The sequence below is a fragment of the Genypterus blacodes genome, unplaced genomic scaffold (genome assembly GCF_046128005.1).
Source record: "Genypterus blacodes isolate CSIRO-AG114 ecotype Tasmania unplaced genomic scaffold, CSIRO-AGI_Gbla_v1 ptg000156l_1, whole genome shotgun sequence".
NCBI classification, from domain to species: domain Eukaryota; kingdom Metazoa; phylum Chordata; class Actinopteri; order Ophidiiformes; family Ophidiidae; genus Genypterus; species Genypterus blacodes.
Window position 1 is genome coordinate 5,058,715 of NW_027466957.1, and position 16,947 is coordinate 5,075,661.

Consider the following 16,947-nt stretch of genomic DNA (forward strand, 5'->3'; position numbering starts at 1 on the left):
GCAATATTACTCAAGATTTCTTAGGATGTGAGATAGGGGCCAATTCTACTGCAAAATATCAAATAAGCAGTATTAGGCCCTGCTATTGCGCACTGTGAACGGTAGGTGTCACTGTGTATGTGTTACTTACGGGAGAGTGAGCTGTGATCCACTTCAAGCGTGTGAACTTGAACTAAAAAGCTGATTGAACAATCAATCATTGTAAATTTCAATACATGTCCTTGTGACAGGAGCAGTTGTTTATCATTATAACTTAGGTTCAGAAATTGCAAAGAATTACTTTATAGATTATATACAACAAAACGTCAATACAAGACAGACTGTGTTCTAAGTGCCGCAGGGCTTTTTTTTCCACATATAAAAATTCTTTTGGAAGTTTGTTGTAACCTGCTGCTGAAATCTCTGGAGGAAGTTATTAACAGGTTGGTCCTATAATTAGATGTCATAAGATACAGATACAGCTGACAACTAAACAATTGGATCACATGTTTCTGTCTAATATCGCACTGAGGAAATGGATATTTGCCCAAAGAATCGCTGCAATTGTCCAAAGTCATTTCAATTATTATAACGTATACATTCCTACATTACTACGGCAAAATTATCAACAAAAATAAATGAGCATCTTTTGCTTTTGGAGGAGCGAGTTTGTGGAAGAAGCCGGCAGAGTCTGATTGGCTGAGCCTTAGCCAATCACGAGCCGCCCTCCCGACCCTTCCGTACGCTCACCCAGTGTGATTTAGCGCACACATAGCGGAACACGGTAAGCGCTTTCCTCAGCTCTCCTCTGGGTAAAACAAGGGATTTGATAGCTAATTAACCAGGGCGCGACCTCGATGCTTTAGAAAAAAAGTCTATAACATCAATCTTTCACCGACGAGACAATAAAATGACATTTGACACGATTGTACCGGAATAATTCAGGAAGGTGTAGGAGCTTAGCTTACAGGCTATAGACGACTGGATTCATTAGCTAACGTCGTTGTAACGAGTTGTTTATAATCAAAGTCTTTGGCATTAAAACCACCTACGCCTGATCATAACGCGATTGCTGTTGAGATGTTTGCTCAGAGTTTACACACATGGCGCCGGATGTTCAGCAACCAACTAGACTGTAGATGAAATAAAAAAAACGAGACCGGAGACTTCAGGAAAATGCTAGCTGGCTAGCTAACTTCTAACATTGGTGTTAAAGTTAATGTTAGCCGCTAGCTGCTGTCAAAGCGTTTCGAAACATTTACAGGACTAAAACTAGGTAACATTAGCGACAAAGTAAACTTTGTTCAGTGCCGGGGCGGCGTCACCGAGCGGCGTATCTGCGCTGCATAACACGCCGTGTGTTTACTCGGCTAGCGCGCAGGTCTGTTAGCATGTAGCAAGATGTGGCTAAGTGTTAGCATGTAGGTTGTGAAGCTAAGTTGCGCGTGTTTTCGGAATTTAATTGAACGGTGAAATTACATTATTTGGTGACGTCATCTGTAACGTTGACAACTTGACGACTGCGTTTGTCTTTAAACTTTGTAACAGCCACAGTTTTTTGCATCCGGGAAACTAATAGCCACACCCTTCCTTTCCACAGCAACTACGCGGAAAGTAGACACGAAAATAAGTTTGTTAATGTTTACATGGAACTTCTAAGTTGGCAAAAGCGTAACAATAAACTTAATTATCACTTTTAAAATACTTTTATATTGGGTACGAGGAAATGTATTACAGAAAGGGCGTCAACCATAAGCGTAACATTTGAGCTCTTTTGGGGGCTTTAACCTATTTGCCCAATTTCTGGTTTTGTTAAACATTTATAAGCTTTTAGAACATAGCAAGATGTTCAAATCATGCTTAATAACGGTATAGAGGATCATAAACAAGTCTTTAGAGTAATTAGAGTTATGTGCTTGGTAACATGTTACAACTTGTTATAGGCCTACACAGCATATAATGACCAGAAAGACACAAAAGTCCATCTTAAATGTGTGAGTTTCATCTTCATTAGATGTTTCACTAATGGTCTTCAGTGTGTATTGACTTGTCATTGTTTCTGTGCCTTTCTGACACACCTGACACACAAAATTAACATTTTGCCTTGAATGAATTCTGTTGTAACAAGAGCTGACCTGTAGATGTGTGTGTGCTTTAATGTTTGAAGGCCCGTTTCCTGTCGTAACGGTTTGCTGACGTCTAGCTCGGGCCCCCAGCTCGCTCTCAGCGCCTGACTGCCCACTTCAGTGAATCTGAGGATCCGCCGTCCCCCCCTCACCAGATGTAGAGGGAGTTGTCACCTGCAGCAGCCGTGTACACAGTAGGTCCACCTGTTTTCACTAAATGAGTGTTTGTGGTGGCGTGTATGTGTGCGTTTTCTGTCCGTACTATTTACCGCACAGTACATGAGGCGGACGTTTGATTTTATTCACTTATTGATATCAAACTGCAATAAAGGCACTGTTATCTGGCAGACGGGAAACACTGGTGAAGGTTGTCAGCTGTACACTTTGAGCTCGTTTCTTATCAGGCTTAGGCTTCTTGCTTATCTGATTTCAAGGCTCTGAGGCAAGTTCTGCGACAGCCACATAAATTTCCATTCTAAACACAATCTAATTTGCCTTCACATACGCTATTAGGGCCAACAAAGGCATCGGGCACACGTTGGCGCAGGCCAAGGTGCACCCCCGCACCCAGATAATGATTTGGGAGCAGTGGTCACGCATGCTCCTCTGATCTCTATTTTCTGTTTGTATGGAGTACTTGAGGAGAGGAGGGTCATTACAATGGTCCTTTGTAGAGCGTCTCATGTGCCCGTCTCTCTCTGTGGGCTTCTGGTGGTGCTTCATATGTCCTAGTTAGAATTGCAAATGCTGGCGGAGTGTGACAGAGTGGTTTTTGTATTGTTTGTCCCGGCGCTCGACAAAGGTTTCACAGAACCAGTACAATTAGTAGATTCAAAAAGGTTCTTAAATGAGACCTTGCTGTACATCACCCCCACATTGACATTTGCACGTTAAACGAGCATTACATTTTCATTTTAGAATAACACATGGAGCTTCATGAAGGATCAACTCTGCTTTGTAGAATGTTCGTATCTCTGTGCCGTTGTGGCTTGATTCGTGGCTGAGGTGCCTGTGTTCAGTATTCAGAAACGGGTCTTTAAAAACTGCCATCGTCATTTTAGGCAGATGATAAAGAAATGGCAAAGTGTCGGAGAAAAGCAGCAAGCAGAACAATAACGCTTCCAGGCTTCACTCTCACATTATTATACTATTTATGTTGCCGTTTCTGCGTGGCTGTATTGCCGGCATGTTAAGTTTCACAGCAACACCCACCTGTGATTTTTCAGCCGCGCACACTACCTCCAGTGTTAACACCACAGATTGTGTTGTCTTGGCGATTATGTAAAAGCGCTACATGCTGGACCATTGTGAGCGTTTTTTGTGCGCTTTCCACAGGAATGTTGCCGGTTTGATGGCGACAGAAAATGCCAGAGCGTATTCAGCTAAACGCGCGCGTGGGAGAGATGCTTCAAATAATAGATCTCACCCCTTTAGAGTCTTAGTTTCAGTTACGTTTCGACAATAAAAGCAATACAGCGTGTATCGCCACTTATCTGTGAAGGATGTGGCAATGGAGTTTACTGTCTTATTGCCACTCGGGTCCTTGATATTAAAACGCCAGGAGCGATGGCTGGAGCCCTGAGATTGGCAGCACTGATTCAATCAATACTTACCGTCTCAGAATACACAGGCGGAAGTGGTAAAAGTGGTAAAAAGAGGAATCGACACACAGATGCTCACTAAACTGCAAATCAACACAAGTTACTCTAGTTTTGGTTTGCAATGTGAAAACCTTTTTTTTTCTATAAGTCGTTTCTTGACTGTAATGGTGAAACTGTCTGTATTGGCTATGAGCCTAATACACACACACACACCAGCTATCTGCTCCATTGTTGTGCACCTGAATATCTTAATGACTTCATGCCATACAGTCTATGAAATCTAATCAAACAGATCTGTTACACCGTGTCATGTATTGTTATTCTATGTTAAGTTTGAGTTGCATTGTTATGAGTTCAGTCAGATAGACCAAGCAGCAGACTCTGGAGATGCGTCCGCTCTGGGAGTTGTGTAATGTTTGAACCAGGTCAGGCATCCGTGACCTGCAGCCGTATTCATAGCGACACTGAGCCAGGCGTGTAGTTAATCATCTCCGGTGATCTGTGTCCAGGGACTCGGCCTGTCTAGTCAGAGTGACGGTGATAATCATCAGCTCAAACAAATGAACCCGACACACACAGCCAGTCATTCCTATTCAAATGACACGCAGGGGTCTGACTTCAACTTTTCCTGGTTAAACGGGAAGATTTTGTTTGGATCCTTTTTAAATGATCCTCAATGTTTCCACGCCGGGCGCAATCCTCTCTGCCTGCCAGTCCTTTGTGGCACAGTGTGTAAAGTGTGTCAGGCTTGATGGGTCCATTCTCTGTTGGCTTTCTCCTCCGTATTGTAATGAGATGAAGTTATTTGCAGCGCTGGGACTCCCGCCTCCCGCCTGTGTGATCTACTGCCACATCCCAGATCTAGCGGCGTTTTCTGGCCTCAGGGCTCCGCAGTGCCGCCTTCGGGGGTCGAGATTTACAACTCTCTCTCGCGTTTACTGCTCGCTGATTTCATGGAGTTGAGCAACCCCCCGAGAGTCTGGTTTGTTTTAGCTCGTTGTTGGGGAGCGGCCCGTGACAGTCCAACTCCCATGGTAGTGGGCGGGAAGGACGAGTCATCTTTTGGCAGAATAATGGAAGTTTGATCCAGTGATGTCAGCAGAGATGTTTCTTTTTTTGTAGATGCTTTATACTCACATGGTGTTTGAGCTTTAGAGACATGTTGGGGGTGAGTTCCTGACTCTGGTACCTCTCCTCTGCTGCAGCACGAAGAACAAAAAGACAACTTGCAAACGATCTAATAAGGAGATTTGATTGAATTGATTAAATAACGATCCACATTACCTCATATTAACATATTGATTTAATCATATTCATAGACAGCATGAACTCCATGGCATCTTGGAGCTCAGTGGAGTGCAGTTCCAAGATGCCGTTATTGAATTTCCATGTCCCTGCAGCTCTTGGGGTTTCATCCCTGCTCTGTTCTCTTTCAGACCTTTGTACTGTCCAGTGAATTTGCCCACCATGCGTGAATACAAGCTTGTGGTGTTGGGATCCGGAGGTGTGGGGAAATCAGCGCTGGTAAGTGACACCTGTCCATATAGATCACATGTTATTGGTTTGATAATGTGCAATTTACAGAACTTTTCGTAGTTTCCCATGTGTCTGTGTGTTTCAGACTGTTCCGGAGAAAACTACATAAATGATAAAGCCAGTGTGTCATATGATGTAATGTTTTAATGCTCCCACTCCCTTCTTGTGAATTCTAGACAGTCCAGTTTGTGCAAGGCATTTTTGTGGAGAAGTACGACCCCACAATAGAAGACTCCTACAGAAAGGTACACACTCAGAAAACACTCACTACTTTGCATTTTGTTTTTCACAGCACCTGACTAAACGACCTGTTTACACACCTGTCATATATTTACCTACTGTTTTCACTCCTGCAGCAAGTTGAGGTCGACGGGCAGCAATGCATGCTTGAAATCCTTGACACAGCTGGGACAGTAAGTCAAGTCGGGCAGAAGTTTTAGATATTTTAAGCTATGAAACTGAAAATGCACGCATGCTGATGATGTCTTCTCCTCTGTTGCCGCTCTGTAGGAACAGTTCACAGCAATGAGGGACCTTTACATGAAGAACGGGCAAGGCTTTGCCTTGGTGTACTCCATTACAGCGCAGTCAACATTTAATGACCTACAAGACCTCCGGGAACAGATCCTGCGAGTAAAGGACACAGAGGATGTGAGTACTTTCTCTCACTAACAGGCGCACACCGCCGCCCTTTTCAAAAATGCAGTGGTAGCGTGGGATGTGGCAGATTTTTGAGTGTTGAAAGGGGTCATCCTGATTTCTGTGACATTATTGTGTGCCCGCTGAATGCCGTGGACCACCGCATTCACCGGGCAGCTGCTCTTTAGTAGCAGCCCTGTGTGTTTGGCCGTATGAGGCATCTGAGGCCGGCTCGTCTCGCCCTCATTAGAGCCTTCACTGTGGGAGACAGCGCAGAGCAGAGGGGGGCAGGAACTTTGAAACAGGATGGAAATGTCAGGGCTGTTAGATTCTATCTGTCATTTCCAGCCTGACCCTTCATCTTATTTAGAGAGAGAAGGTCCAGCATACTGAGTGTGTGTGCTCTAGTTATTCATAGCAGCGTGCCTGAGTGGTCTGTGTCTGCGTTTAGGTAATAGCTCATTTTGGTAACATGTTTATGTTCTGTAAGGTGAACATCTATCTAAGTTCATGTGGCAGTATTGGCAGTTCTCTGTTTATTTTTAGAACCTACATTAATATATTTACTACTGATGAAAGTGTATTGATCCATGAACTAAATGGCTGAAATCACGACCGTGCTGTGGTCAATCAGGTTCCAATGATCCTGGTGGGGAACAAGTGTGACCTGGAGGACGAGCGCGTGGTCGGCAAGGAGCAGGGCCAGAACCTGGCTCGTCAGTGGAACAACTGTGCCTTTTTAGAGACCTCAGCTAAATCAAAGATCAACGTTAACGAGGTGAGTTCTCTCTCCGTCTGTGTGAGCGCGACAGTATGAGAGTGGGTGTGAGATGGAAATGGAAGCCACGTTTGAGAAATGCCTGAGTGCCGATTCTGTGATCCAAACCCGCTGAACTCTGTCTCTGTAGATTTTCTATGACCTGGTGCGACAGATCAACAGGAAAACGCCGATGGAAAAGAAGAAGACAAAAAAGAGGGCAAACTGCACGCTGCTCTAAAATGCTTTCCTACAATAGCTCCAGGCCAGGTGAGTCGGTGTTCAGAATTATGACCCACCGCTTCTTAAAAACGTTCGCGTTCAATGTTTTTGAGGGGTCATCAAAAGAACTGAGCCGTACGCCCAGTCTGCTCCCTTTCCCTCACGTCCCTCATTTTATTTTCAATCTAATCTCACTGGCAGTCCTGTGGCTCCATCTGCTGTCGAAATGATGCAATAAAACATCGACGTTTGAATTGCGAGCCATCAAAGTTAAATGTCTTTGCATATTACAGCATCGATCTACTTTCATGCGTCGTCTTGTTCAACATTACGGGTAAACATTTCCAAAGTACCTCCGACTCTCATTTTGTTTGTTTCCCTGCCTTCAACTCTTCATCGCTTCCCATCTTTCACTATGACATGAAAATCACCTTGAGAAATAAAACCTGCCGGTGAGCGTAATGTCTGCAGCATTGGCGCAGGATCGCTGTGATTTCAAAAGCAGCCTGCACGGCACATTTCAGCCACAGAAGTCCAATAAAATCCACACTTAAACTGTCCCGCCCGCCATTTTTCCCGTGCATATAATGGTGCAACTTATAGACCATAAATCTGCGGAACCGAGGCTCCCGTTTCTCACTAAACCACTCGTGTGCGCCGTCCCTTTAAATCACGTGTACTGACATTATTCTCTTGTGTGCAGAAACCTGAAATGATTAACTGTTTCCCAGTGGATCGTGCCAGCATTCCGAGTCCTCTCCAGAACATTTTGGCGGACAGAGATTCTTCACCACTCACCAAAATGGCAGGGGATGGCAAATACCATATTTTCAAGATATTCTTCTCTGATTTTTAACGGCAAAGAAATCCTTGACTTTTTTTGTATTGTCAGCCTGATGACAAGTTTGTCTTTATTTTTTTTCTTCTGCAAGGTGTTTTTCTTTTGGAAATTTCAGTGTAAAAGAAGAGACCTTGGGTTGTAAATCCATATATGGGAACTAAAGTGTTTTATTGAAAGTAACATCAGCCTTTGGCATATTGTGACTATACATTTGCAAAAAGCAAACATGTGAAATGTTGGCCTTCTCAAACCTTTCTGCACTAACGGTGTCGACAAAATGCATCATTCTCCATATCTTATACTTGCTCCTCTTCACAAGGATGTTTATTCACAAAGTAACATCTTTCCTAAGTGACTTAGGGAGCTGCAAGCCTTCCATATTTCCCATAATATATTCTTCTTCCATTTTTGCATAATAAAGCTAAGGAAATTAGTATTTTATAGACTGATGGGGGGGAAATGATGCGTTTTGATTTGTGTCTTGAGGCTGAAAATATATTGTACTAAACCAACTCTAATATTGCTTCTTGTGTTACCCTGTCACAGATGATTTTCCAGCTTTTATGAATGATTAAATTTTAGTACATTTTCATTAGTTTTGGTCTTCGTTTTTTCCTTATTAGGTCTTTATTGTTAAGCGTAAACAGAGGTTGCATTCGTTCTCAGAGAGCTGAAAGTAGGTTTTCAATCCCACTCTTCACTGAGGAGTTCCTCTGGTTGAGCGAGTGAAGACCATGTGTGGACTGAGGGCGTCGAGACTTCAGCCTTAAGAGGGGAAAACATTAGCAACCCCTGAAACTGCAATCTGGACATTCAAGTCAAAAATAGAATAACAGATGTGTAATGAAACTACTAAAAGCAGAACTGAAACTTAAGTTGGTCAAGTGAAGATAGGAGAGTATAACTTTGCCTATTTCACCCTGCATGATGACACACTTAAAGTCATACAGCACAAGTGTTACATCCATTCAACAATCTGCTCTTCTCAATATATTCACAGACGGTGCTTAACTCCTACAGTCTAAGTGGATAGAGATCAGTCCACAAAGCAGCCTTTTCTCATTAAAAGCCCACTGAGTTCTGTCATTCTCAACCTGTGGTACATACTGAATACCGCAAGTGGCACTTGAAGCACATACAGCTCACATGGGCTCCAGGTTTTCTGTGGTTTTTGATTGGCGGCTTGTTAGGCTTGCTCAAAGGTTGCACTCATTTCAAAAAGTGTGACCCATCAACTCTCACCCTGACACACACAACAGCTCACCATCCTCATGACAGCACCATATAACTCACTGCTGCTCTTGAATTTCGCCTACAAGATGCTATTTGTGTCTGATATGCTTGCGGGGTCTCGTTTCAATGAATGCAGACCTATGGTGTGTAATTCTAGACGGATTATACCTGCACATGAACAAGACCCACCTCAGGTGAAACAGCAGTCTGGGTGCTCAGAGGTAAATCCTGCAATTCAGCGCCTCATGATGAAGAGAAAGCTTCCCTCTAACGTCTTCATACCATAGCTGTAGCTTTTATGATGTTGCTATTGAATTTTTATTTTATCACCATTGATCGATGAGTGTCAGTGGCTCTCCCTCTCCCTCTCCCTCTCTCTCTCTCTCACCCACCATATCCTGGCCCTCCTCTCCACCTCCATTTCCCCTCCCTCCCTTCCACACGCATGCATAAAGCCCGACAGCCTTGGCGACCCCCCTCCCCCTTTCCATCATTTTCCCATCTCTTACTCACTCTCTTCCCTTTCAACAAACATGGCCGCGAAATCTGATGGTGCACCCATTCCTGAACGAAACGAAAACCCACCCGAGTGCCCTCCCAAGTCGGACCAGCGGCCGCCTGAGTGCCGTCCTGCCGAGCTGCGCTACTCCGTCCCGGACTGCTGCTGGACGCTGTGCGCCCTTTTGGTCTTCTTCTCGGACGGGGCCTCAGACCTGTGGCTGGCCGCGGATTACTACCTAAGGAGTAACTACTGGTGCTTTGCGCTGACTCTGGTCTTCATCATAGTCCCGTCCGTGGTCGTGCAGGTATTGAGCTTCCGATGGTTCGCTTACGATTTCTCGGAGAGCGTTGACAGCGGAACGGCCGCGGCTGCCGTGGTCGCGGCGACGGGAGCTGAGGAAAGCGACTTCAGCACCAAGGACAGCGGCGAGCGGGGCGCTGGCCGCACTGGCGAGGCTGCGGAGCTGCCCAGGCCGAGCACCGGGGGAGGAGCCCGGGGCTGCTGCAGAGCCTTCATGTGGCTCTTCCAGGCCATCGTTCATGTCTTTCAGCTGGCACAGGTCTGGAGGTAAGACCGGGCACCCGTAAAGTCATCGGAGAGGGGCGAAACTACACGCACTGCCTCTGCCTTTGTGTGTGTGTGTGTGTGTGTGCGCCTATATGCGTGTGGGTGTGGGTGTGTGTGCTGCTCATGCATCGTTCATTCCCAGCGCTACTCCCTGTAGTGACATGATTATGGAACCTGATCATTAGAGAGATGCCCTCTCCTCTCTCCAAAACCACCAAAACGTCTATTGTGTTGTTTGACATTTATACAGCAGCTTGGAGAGGAGAGACTCAGACTCCACCCACTCCTCCCCCCACACCCTCAGACGTTGTTTTAGGTCAATAATCTCCCCGGGAAAATCGTCAACTCATCCACACCAATCGCCTTTTAAATATAGAATGAAAGCTCGCTGCCTTTCTGCGTCTGTCCATTTATTTGGTCCCAGTAATGAGAGGAGCACAAATGAGAGCTTCATACGTATCCTGTGTTAGATGATACTTGCCTGCCTATCGATGTTTAGTGTCTACATCCTCCTGTAACACAGTATGGATATTTGAAGTTTTATTCCTCTGCTGGACCAAAAAGTGCTAAATAATAATACCAGCCTGGCTCTGATACTATAAAACCAAACAAATACACACTCATTACTGTCACACGGGTAGTAGTAGGTCTGTAGGTCAGCTGCTCAGTCAGTGATGGTGAAACAGTATTTACGCTTAGAGGGCTCTGATAGGGTTTGACAGGCTTGGGTTGCTGCCAGCCAGGAGGAAGCATTCAGATGAACTGTGGTGGGAGGAAGGTTAGACAAACGCACTGATACGGAAAAAAAAGCAATCATATTTTCAGATGCCGGGATGATATGAAAGATTCTACATTTATACACAGGCACCATGATGAAATCAAATGCAAATCAATTGTGTGGGTCATCGGACTCTCTTGCTCTCTCTCTCTGTTTCTCTCTGTGGTCTCTCTCTTCCTGCCTCCTTAGACAGCCCTTTGGGCAATATTTATTGATTCATTATTTCCTCATGGAGACTTAGAAGCACGGAAGCATGTGTGTGTGTGTGTGTGTGTGTGTGTGTGTGTGTGTGTGTGTGTGTGTTCAGGAGCACATTAAAAGAGTGTGGCAGCACAGAATTACCGGTAATGCCATTAAAGCTGTTGTGTTTGTTCTGCTCAGTGCCGCAGCTCTCAGGCCGACGTGTCTGCACATTAAGAGGATTACCGCTGTGTGTTTTACCCTCAGCTGTTAACACCGGAATGATCTGTCACTGATACTCAGTTAGTCAGGTGAAATGGGATCAATTTGGGCCAGCTACCAGAATTAAATGTCATTGCACACAGGGTGAGATATAAGCCTTGAATAGGCACGCATGTGTGTATGTGTTGGATCTTTGACCCTCTTTAACACACATATGCTCTATTTTCTCAGTGTGTTTACGTTCCAACACACTCTTTGTGTAGCAGGAACAGAACAAAAAAGGGTTACACAAACTCCCTGGTGGTTGGCTGAGCTTGTTGATGTAAGGCTCTTCTCCCCGAGGCAATTACAGACTCGATTGTAACTTCAGCTCACTTCAGCTCACTGTGGCAACCACCAGTGTTTTTCAAGCACACACACACACACACACACAGTTGGGTACACTGTGTGATTAGGAAGGTAATGACTTACACTTCCTTTAGTTGCTTAGCACAAACAAATGTAGCACACGTCACCTCATATCTTCAAAGAAAACACGCTTGTGCACAAATGTGTTTGCACAGAGCAAGTGTTTGATTTTACAAGCCCGTGTGCACATATGTGTGCATGTGTGTGTCAGTTATACACAGCTGACATGGAACACTTTGAAAGGAGGGAGACAACACATCAGCAGAGCTCAGGAGTTCACAAAGAATATACTCTCTTTTTTTAAACTCTTTATTCTGAAGTTTTATTGCCTTTTTATGATCTCACATAATACTTTTCTTTAGCCCTTATTTGAAAACAGATTCATTCTTTGAAATGAAAGCCAAAGAGCAGTTCAGCTTCTGGAGCAGTGGAGCGAGCAAGTCAGCATTGTCAAAAGGTCCCTGGCGGCCCACAGGGTTCTGAATTATTAGCTGAAACTTCATAGAGGGTATTTGATATAATTCTGTGATGCATGTTTCCCTTCATGCTTTTCTCTCCGTGTTTGCTGTTGATACACATTGTAGGTATGTCCATGCCCTGTACTTGGGCGTACAAAGCCGCTGGCGTGGGGATCACGAGCGGCGTCACTTCTACTGGCGCATGATGTTTGAGAGCGCTGACATCAGCATGCTGCGGCTGCTGGAGTCCTTCCTGAAGAGCGCCCCTCAGCTGGTGCTGCAGCTCAGCATCATGATCCAGGCCAGTCAGGTGCTGCCACTACAGGGTGAGTCTCCCCAGATGAACAATCAACGCAGCCATCATCAACATGTCAAAAAGTATTCCTGTCTTCAGCCAATCGTGCGTCTGTACCTCCCACTGTGTGTGGTTAGTTAATGCTCAGCTCAATCAGGCCCCTACAGAGTTGTCATATATTCTTGTTACGCTAAATGGTGAGACTGTTTCCCCCAAAGCCATTTCTATCATCTTTAATTTCTCTTCTTCCATCTTTCTCCTTCCACCTTTCATTCCTCTCTCCCTAGGGCTTTCAGCCTCCGCCTCACTGATATCCCTTGCTTGGATGATTGCCTCCTATCAGAAGGTCCTGAGGGACTCCAGAGACGATAAGCTGCCCATGACCTACAAGGCCGTCATAGTCCAAATTCTGTGGCACCTGTTCACCATTGGGGCCCGCACAATGGCCTTCGCACTGTTTGCCTCAGTGTTCCAGCTTTACTTTGGCATCTTCATCGTGGCCCATTGGTGCATCATGACATTTTGGATAATTCAAGGTGAAACTGACTTCTGCATGTCCAAATGGGAGGAAATCATCTACAACATGATGGTGGGCATTGTGTATGTTTTCTGCTGGTTCAGTGTCAGAGAGGGCCGCACTCGCTGCAGGATGCTCATCTACAGCCTGACAGTGTTCATTGAGAATGTGATGCTCACTACTGTCTGGTACCTGTACCGTGGCTCACGTACCTCAGACTTCTATGCTGTCATCATGGTGTGTGTGGTGGCCAGCAGTTATGCTCTGGGCACCTTCTTCATGTTTGTGTATTACTGTCTGCTGCACCCCGATGGCCCAGTGTCAGGGTGGGGCTTTGTGGTAGAGAAGGAGGGGCCTGTAGAGGCACTGGCCTCCCCGACCACTAGCCTCCCCCCTGACCTAGTAAGCAGCCCCCCTAGGACCCTTCAGAGAACTAAAGGGTTAGACAGAGAACAAGGTCCTGGGGTAGATGGGGACGTGTTTCAGGTTCGAGCAGCTCGGGGAGGTCAAGCCCCGGTGCCCCACCCTACTCCAAGGACTGAGGGGCCAGTAATCCGAATAGACCTACCCAGGAAAAAGTACCCTGCCTGGGATGCTCATTTCATTGATCGCCGGTTACGTAAAACCATCCTGGTGCTCGAAAGCGCAGCCCCGGTCACGCCAAGGATCCAGTACCGCTGTCTGAGTACTCTCAAGGAAGTCATGGAATATGAGACCACCGTGTGATGTGCTGAAGCTGCTGTGACGCTGCTCACTGCCTTGCAGACATCCTGCCTCAAAGTGGCATATGGATGGTACTCACCAAGGAGCCTGTTTCAGGGCCACACCTACTTGGTTGGTGCCTGTAACGACAAGCGCTGGAGACAAGCAGGCAGGGATCAACGTTGGCATCTTTATTTTTAAAAAGGAAAAATCTTGTGATGTTGTGTTATGATGAGTGTAATGATAAGGTGCATATTTAGGTTTCTGTTCATTTCTCAGGTCAGGGTGTGGTACAGAAAAAAGTGGAGCATGGTTAAAGAGAGAGCAGCGAGGCTCAGAGGCCCACACGCAGGCAGAGAAATGGAACAGTATGATGATCAATCAGAAGCAGAAAAAGGTGAAGGTGCTTCAAAAAGTCTGCTGAAGGCAGCCGACCACAGAAATAAATGACATGCATGAATAGAAGAATGACGGGCTGGCTCATTTGAAGGTGGGTAACTTTCAATTTGCACTCTCATTTCAAATATTTTCAGATGGTGGGCACTAAAGAGCACATACCTCTGCCAAGGCCCAGCAGTCCTCTGATTTTTGTTAATATTAAGCAAAAATCAGTCATTATACAGCAGCATGGAAGACAACACCCACTTCTGTATCGAAACTGTAACTGTTGAAAATATATCAAAACCCGTCTAAACTGCAGACTCAACAACATCTGAGATACGCATTGTTGGTGGTTTCATGTTTCCAGCCTAATGTGTATAGCAACAGCGTAAACGTGACCTATGTCTCTGTCAAATTGAGAGATTCAGAGTAATATCTGGATCTGGGCTGAATAGCACCTAACAATGGTCCGAGGACAAACGGGCAAAACAGTCAACAGCGCCCTTTCATACATTTTAATACAAAGAGAAACAAATCTGGAAGACTCTTATCGACCCTGCAGTCACCTCCTTTTCATCAATTTCCTTTCCTGTCAGTTTTTGAGATATCCTGCTAACAAATAAAGAAACTTTGGAGCAACGCCATGCTGAAACATTGGTACAGATCATTTTCCATAGTTACTCACTCATGTTGAAGGAGTCTCTGAAAATGCTGCCTCAATGTTGAAGTGTGGTGGAATGGAAACATTTGAGTTGAATGTTAAAAGAGTTGAAAATATGACATTTGTAATAAGGCTATGAGCATTTCCATGCTGTTAGTAGGATGTACAACATTCCTGTGGGTATTATAATTGTTTATTGAGGTAACATAGAAAAAAGAGATTTGTGTGTGTTTACAAAATATCTGTTGTTGTTGGGCCATGACATCATTATTACTCTGAGAAATTAAACCTTTCACCAGAATGAGTGTTTACAAAACAAAAGCTACATTATAATTTCCATTACATTTGTAGCAGGTATTCTTCTGCTATGACTCACAGCGGTTGTATTTTTCATTCTGCCTCATCATCTTACTCAGTAAAAGCAAAGAACAGACAGTAATTTACATGTTAATTATACTATACATTGAAAAAGGGGTTACAGAAAGACAACACTGTCTGCAATTGCGCTGTCTGTAACTGTATTTTCTTTCGTCTGAGAAATGTAAAAAATACTAATAATGGTTGCAGACTCCTTAAGAGAATAGCTTTGATATTATTGATGGTGCAGGCATGTGCTACTTGTTTTATCAGGGTGTTGGGTTGTTGTTCTATAGAATAGTCACAAGAGGGGAATTTCTCAACTACGTATGTGTGTCTGTGTGTTTGTGTGTTTGTGTGTCTGTGTGAATGTTTTTACTGTATGTGTGTGTCAGCTCACATACCAGCATGCACATATAGTATGTGTGTATGGGGGAGAAAGACTCTTGTCGTGTGCATTTGACCTCATTTGAAACAGTGTCATGAGATGTGACAGTTTTGTTGTAAACACTGTCCAGTCAGCTTACACTAAAATAAAAGTAGGAAAAAAAAATCAAAGCACCATTGCCACCACCGATTCAAAAACAAAGCCAGGATGGTTTTGATTATGGTGCTACCTGTTTGAGTCAATCGTGTGACAACAACACACACTACCATAATATGAAGGTGTACTGGCAGGAGCTGGGCTGGGCTGTACCTCAACCACAAAGCTAGAATCAAAGCCTTAAACTGGTCATGCCAGACTGTTGCTGTTCACAGCAAGAAAAAAAAGGGATTAACGAGATGGTGAAGGCAATGTCATTATGTTGTTGTTGCTGAAATAAAGACCAATGTGTTTACCAGACTTGTGCTGTTTGCTTTAGAGTGTTTGGACTGGAAAAACACCATAAAGACGCACAACCACTGAGACTTAAATCTCATGAATGTGTTGCAGTGGATTAGCGATGCTGAACGTCAGAGGCTTCTCAGCAGTTGGATTATTTCTCTAACTAATCCCTTTCCGACTGCACTTGTTGACAATCTGTTAATTCACCTGATGTGTGATGAAGGGTCCATAATTACCAGCAGTTTGATCATGACTAAATTGCCACTCAAGACACAGAAAAGCTTCCACACTTCAGTATCTGATTTTGTAGAAATTGGCCCCAGCCCCTTTGTTTGCAAATCAATGAGACGGGAGAGCAAAATCCAAATCCTGTGCAAGTTATTCCATTAATTACTATGCTGAAGTAAATGAGAACCAGCAGAGAGAACCGGAGCTTTTCTTTGATCTCATCACATCCCACATCCCACTGAGCACAAATGCTACTGAGATGCCTGGTGTCAATATGCCCAAAGCAAATAGTTCTCATATGAAAACATTTGGGTTCAATATTAATTTGAATCGCATGACTTCCTCATAATCTATATGCAACCTGTAGGGTAATGTAACAGGAGCAATTTTAAGATCATCATTTTTGTCGTACAATCCAATAGATTTGCACACAAACCACCAGTTCAGTTCCAATACTCAACCATTTATAAACATTGATTACATTTATAAAGCTTAAAATGATCACTCTTTGATGCATCACTATTTTAATTTTCAATTTAATTTCGAAATTGACAGCACAGTGTTATGGTGGCGTGTAGGGATTGTGTAGGGATTGTGTAGGTCCTACACAATGTTCTTTACATTTAAACCCCACCCCCATTAATTACCACGATATTATGCTTGTGTATTGTTGATCGGTTGCATAACTTGAAGTGTTTGGAAAAATAGAAAATCCAGATCCTATTATTCGGGCTGTGGTAAGGGACACGCCAGCTGTAATCGCCTCAGTTATTAAACACACAAGTAACAATGAACATCCTTTGTTTCCAGCGCGCCTCCCAACATCTCCACCCGCCAATCTTATGCCGGAACTGAGAACATCATTACATAATGTTCTTCTTGTCCAATCACCTTGAGTTTCATAGTGTGCATAATTATTATAATAGCCAAT

At 44.3% G+C, this 16,947-nt stretch overlaps 2 protein-coding genes across 2 annotated transcripts; both read left to right on the forward strand.

The window, feature by feature from the left end:
- Positions 1-706: 706 nt before the first annotated feature.
- Positions 707-8,293, forward strand: rap1aa (RAP1A, member of RAS oncogene family a). Its single transcript, XM_076166788.1, has 9 exons — positions 707-763; positions 2,147-2,299; positions 5,143-5,230; positions 5,419-5,487; positions 5,599-5,655; positions 5,753-5,893; positions 6,516-6,659; positions 6,790-6,908; positions 7,564-8,293. The coding sequence occupies exons 3-8, from the start codon at positions 5,174-5,176 to the stop codon at positions 6,877-6,879; spliced, it is 558 nt and encodes a 185-aa protein (XP_076022903.1). The 5' UTR covers positions 707-763; positions 2,147-2,299; positions 5,143-5,173; the 3' UTR covers positions 6,880-6,908; positions 7,564-8,293.
- Positions 8,294-9,467: 1,174 nt separating this feature from the next.
- On the forward strand, positions 9,468-13,686 carry xkr7a (XK related 7a). The gene is made up of 3 exons (XM_076166982.1): positions 9,468-10,003; positions 12,176-12,375; positions 12,632-13,686. The coding sequence occupies exons 1-3, from the start codon at positions 9,468-9,470 to the stop codon at positions 13,585-13,587; spliced, it is 1,692 nt and encodes a 563-aa protein (XP_076023097.1). The 3' UTR covers positions 13,588-13,686.
- The last annotated feature ends 3,261 nt before the right edge of the window (positions 13,687-16,947 follow it).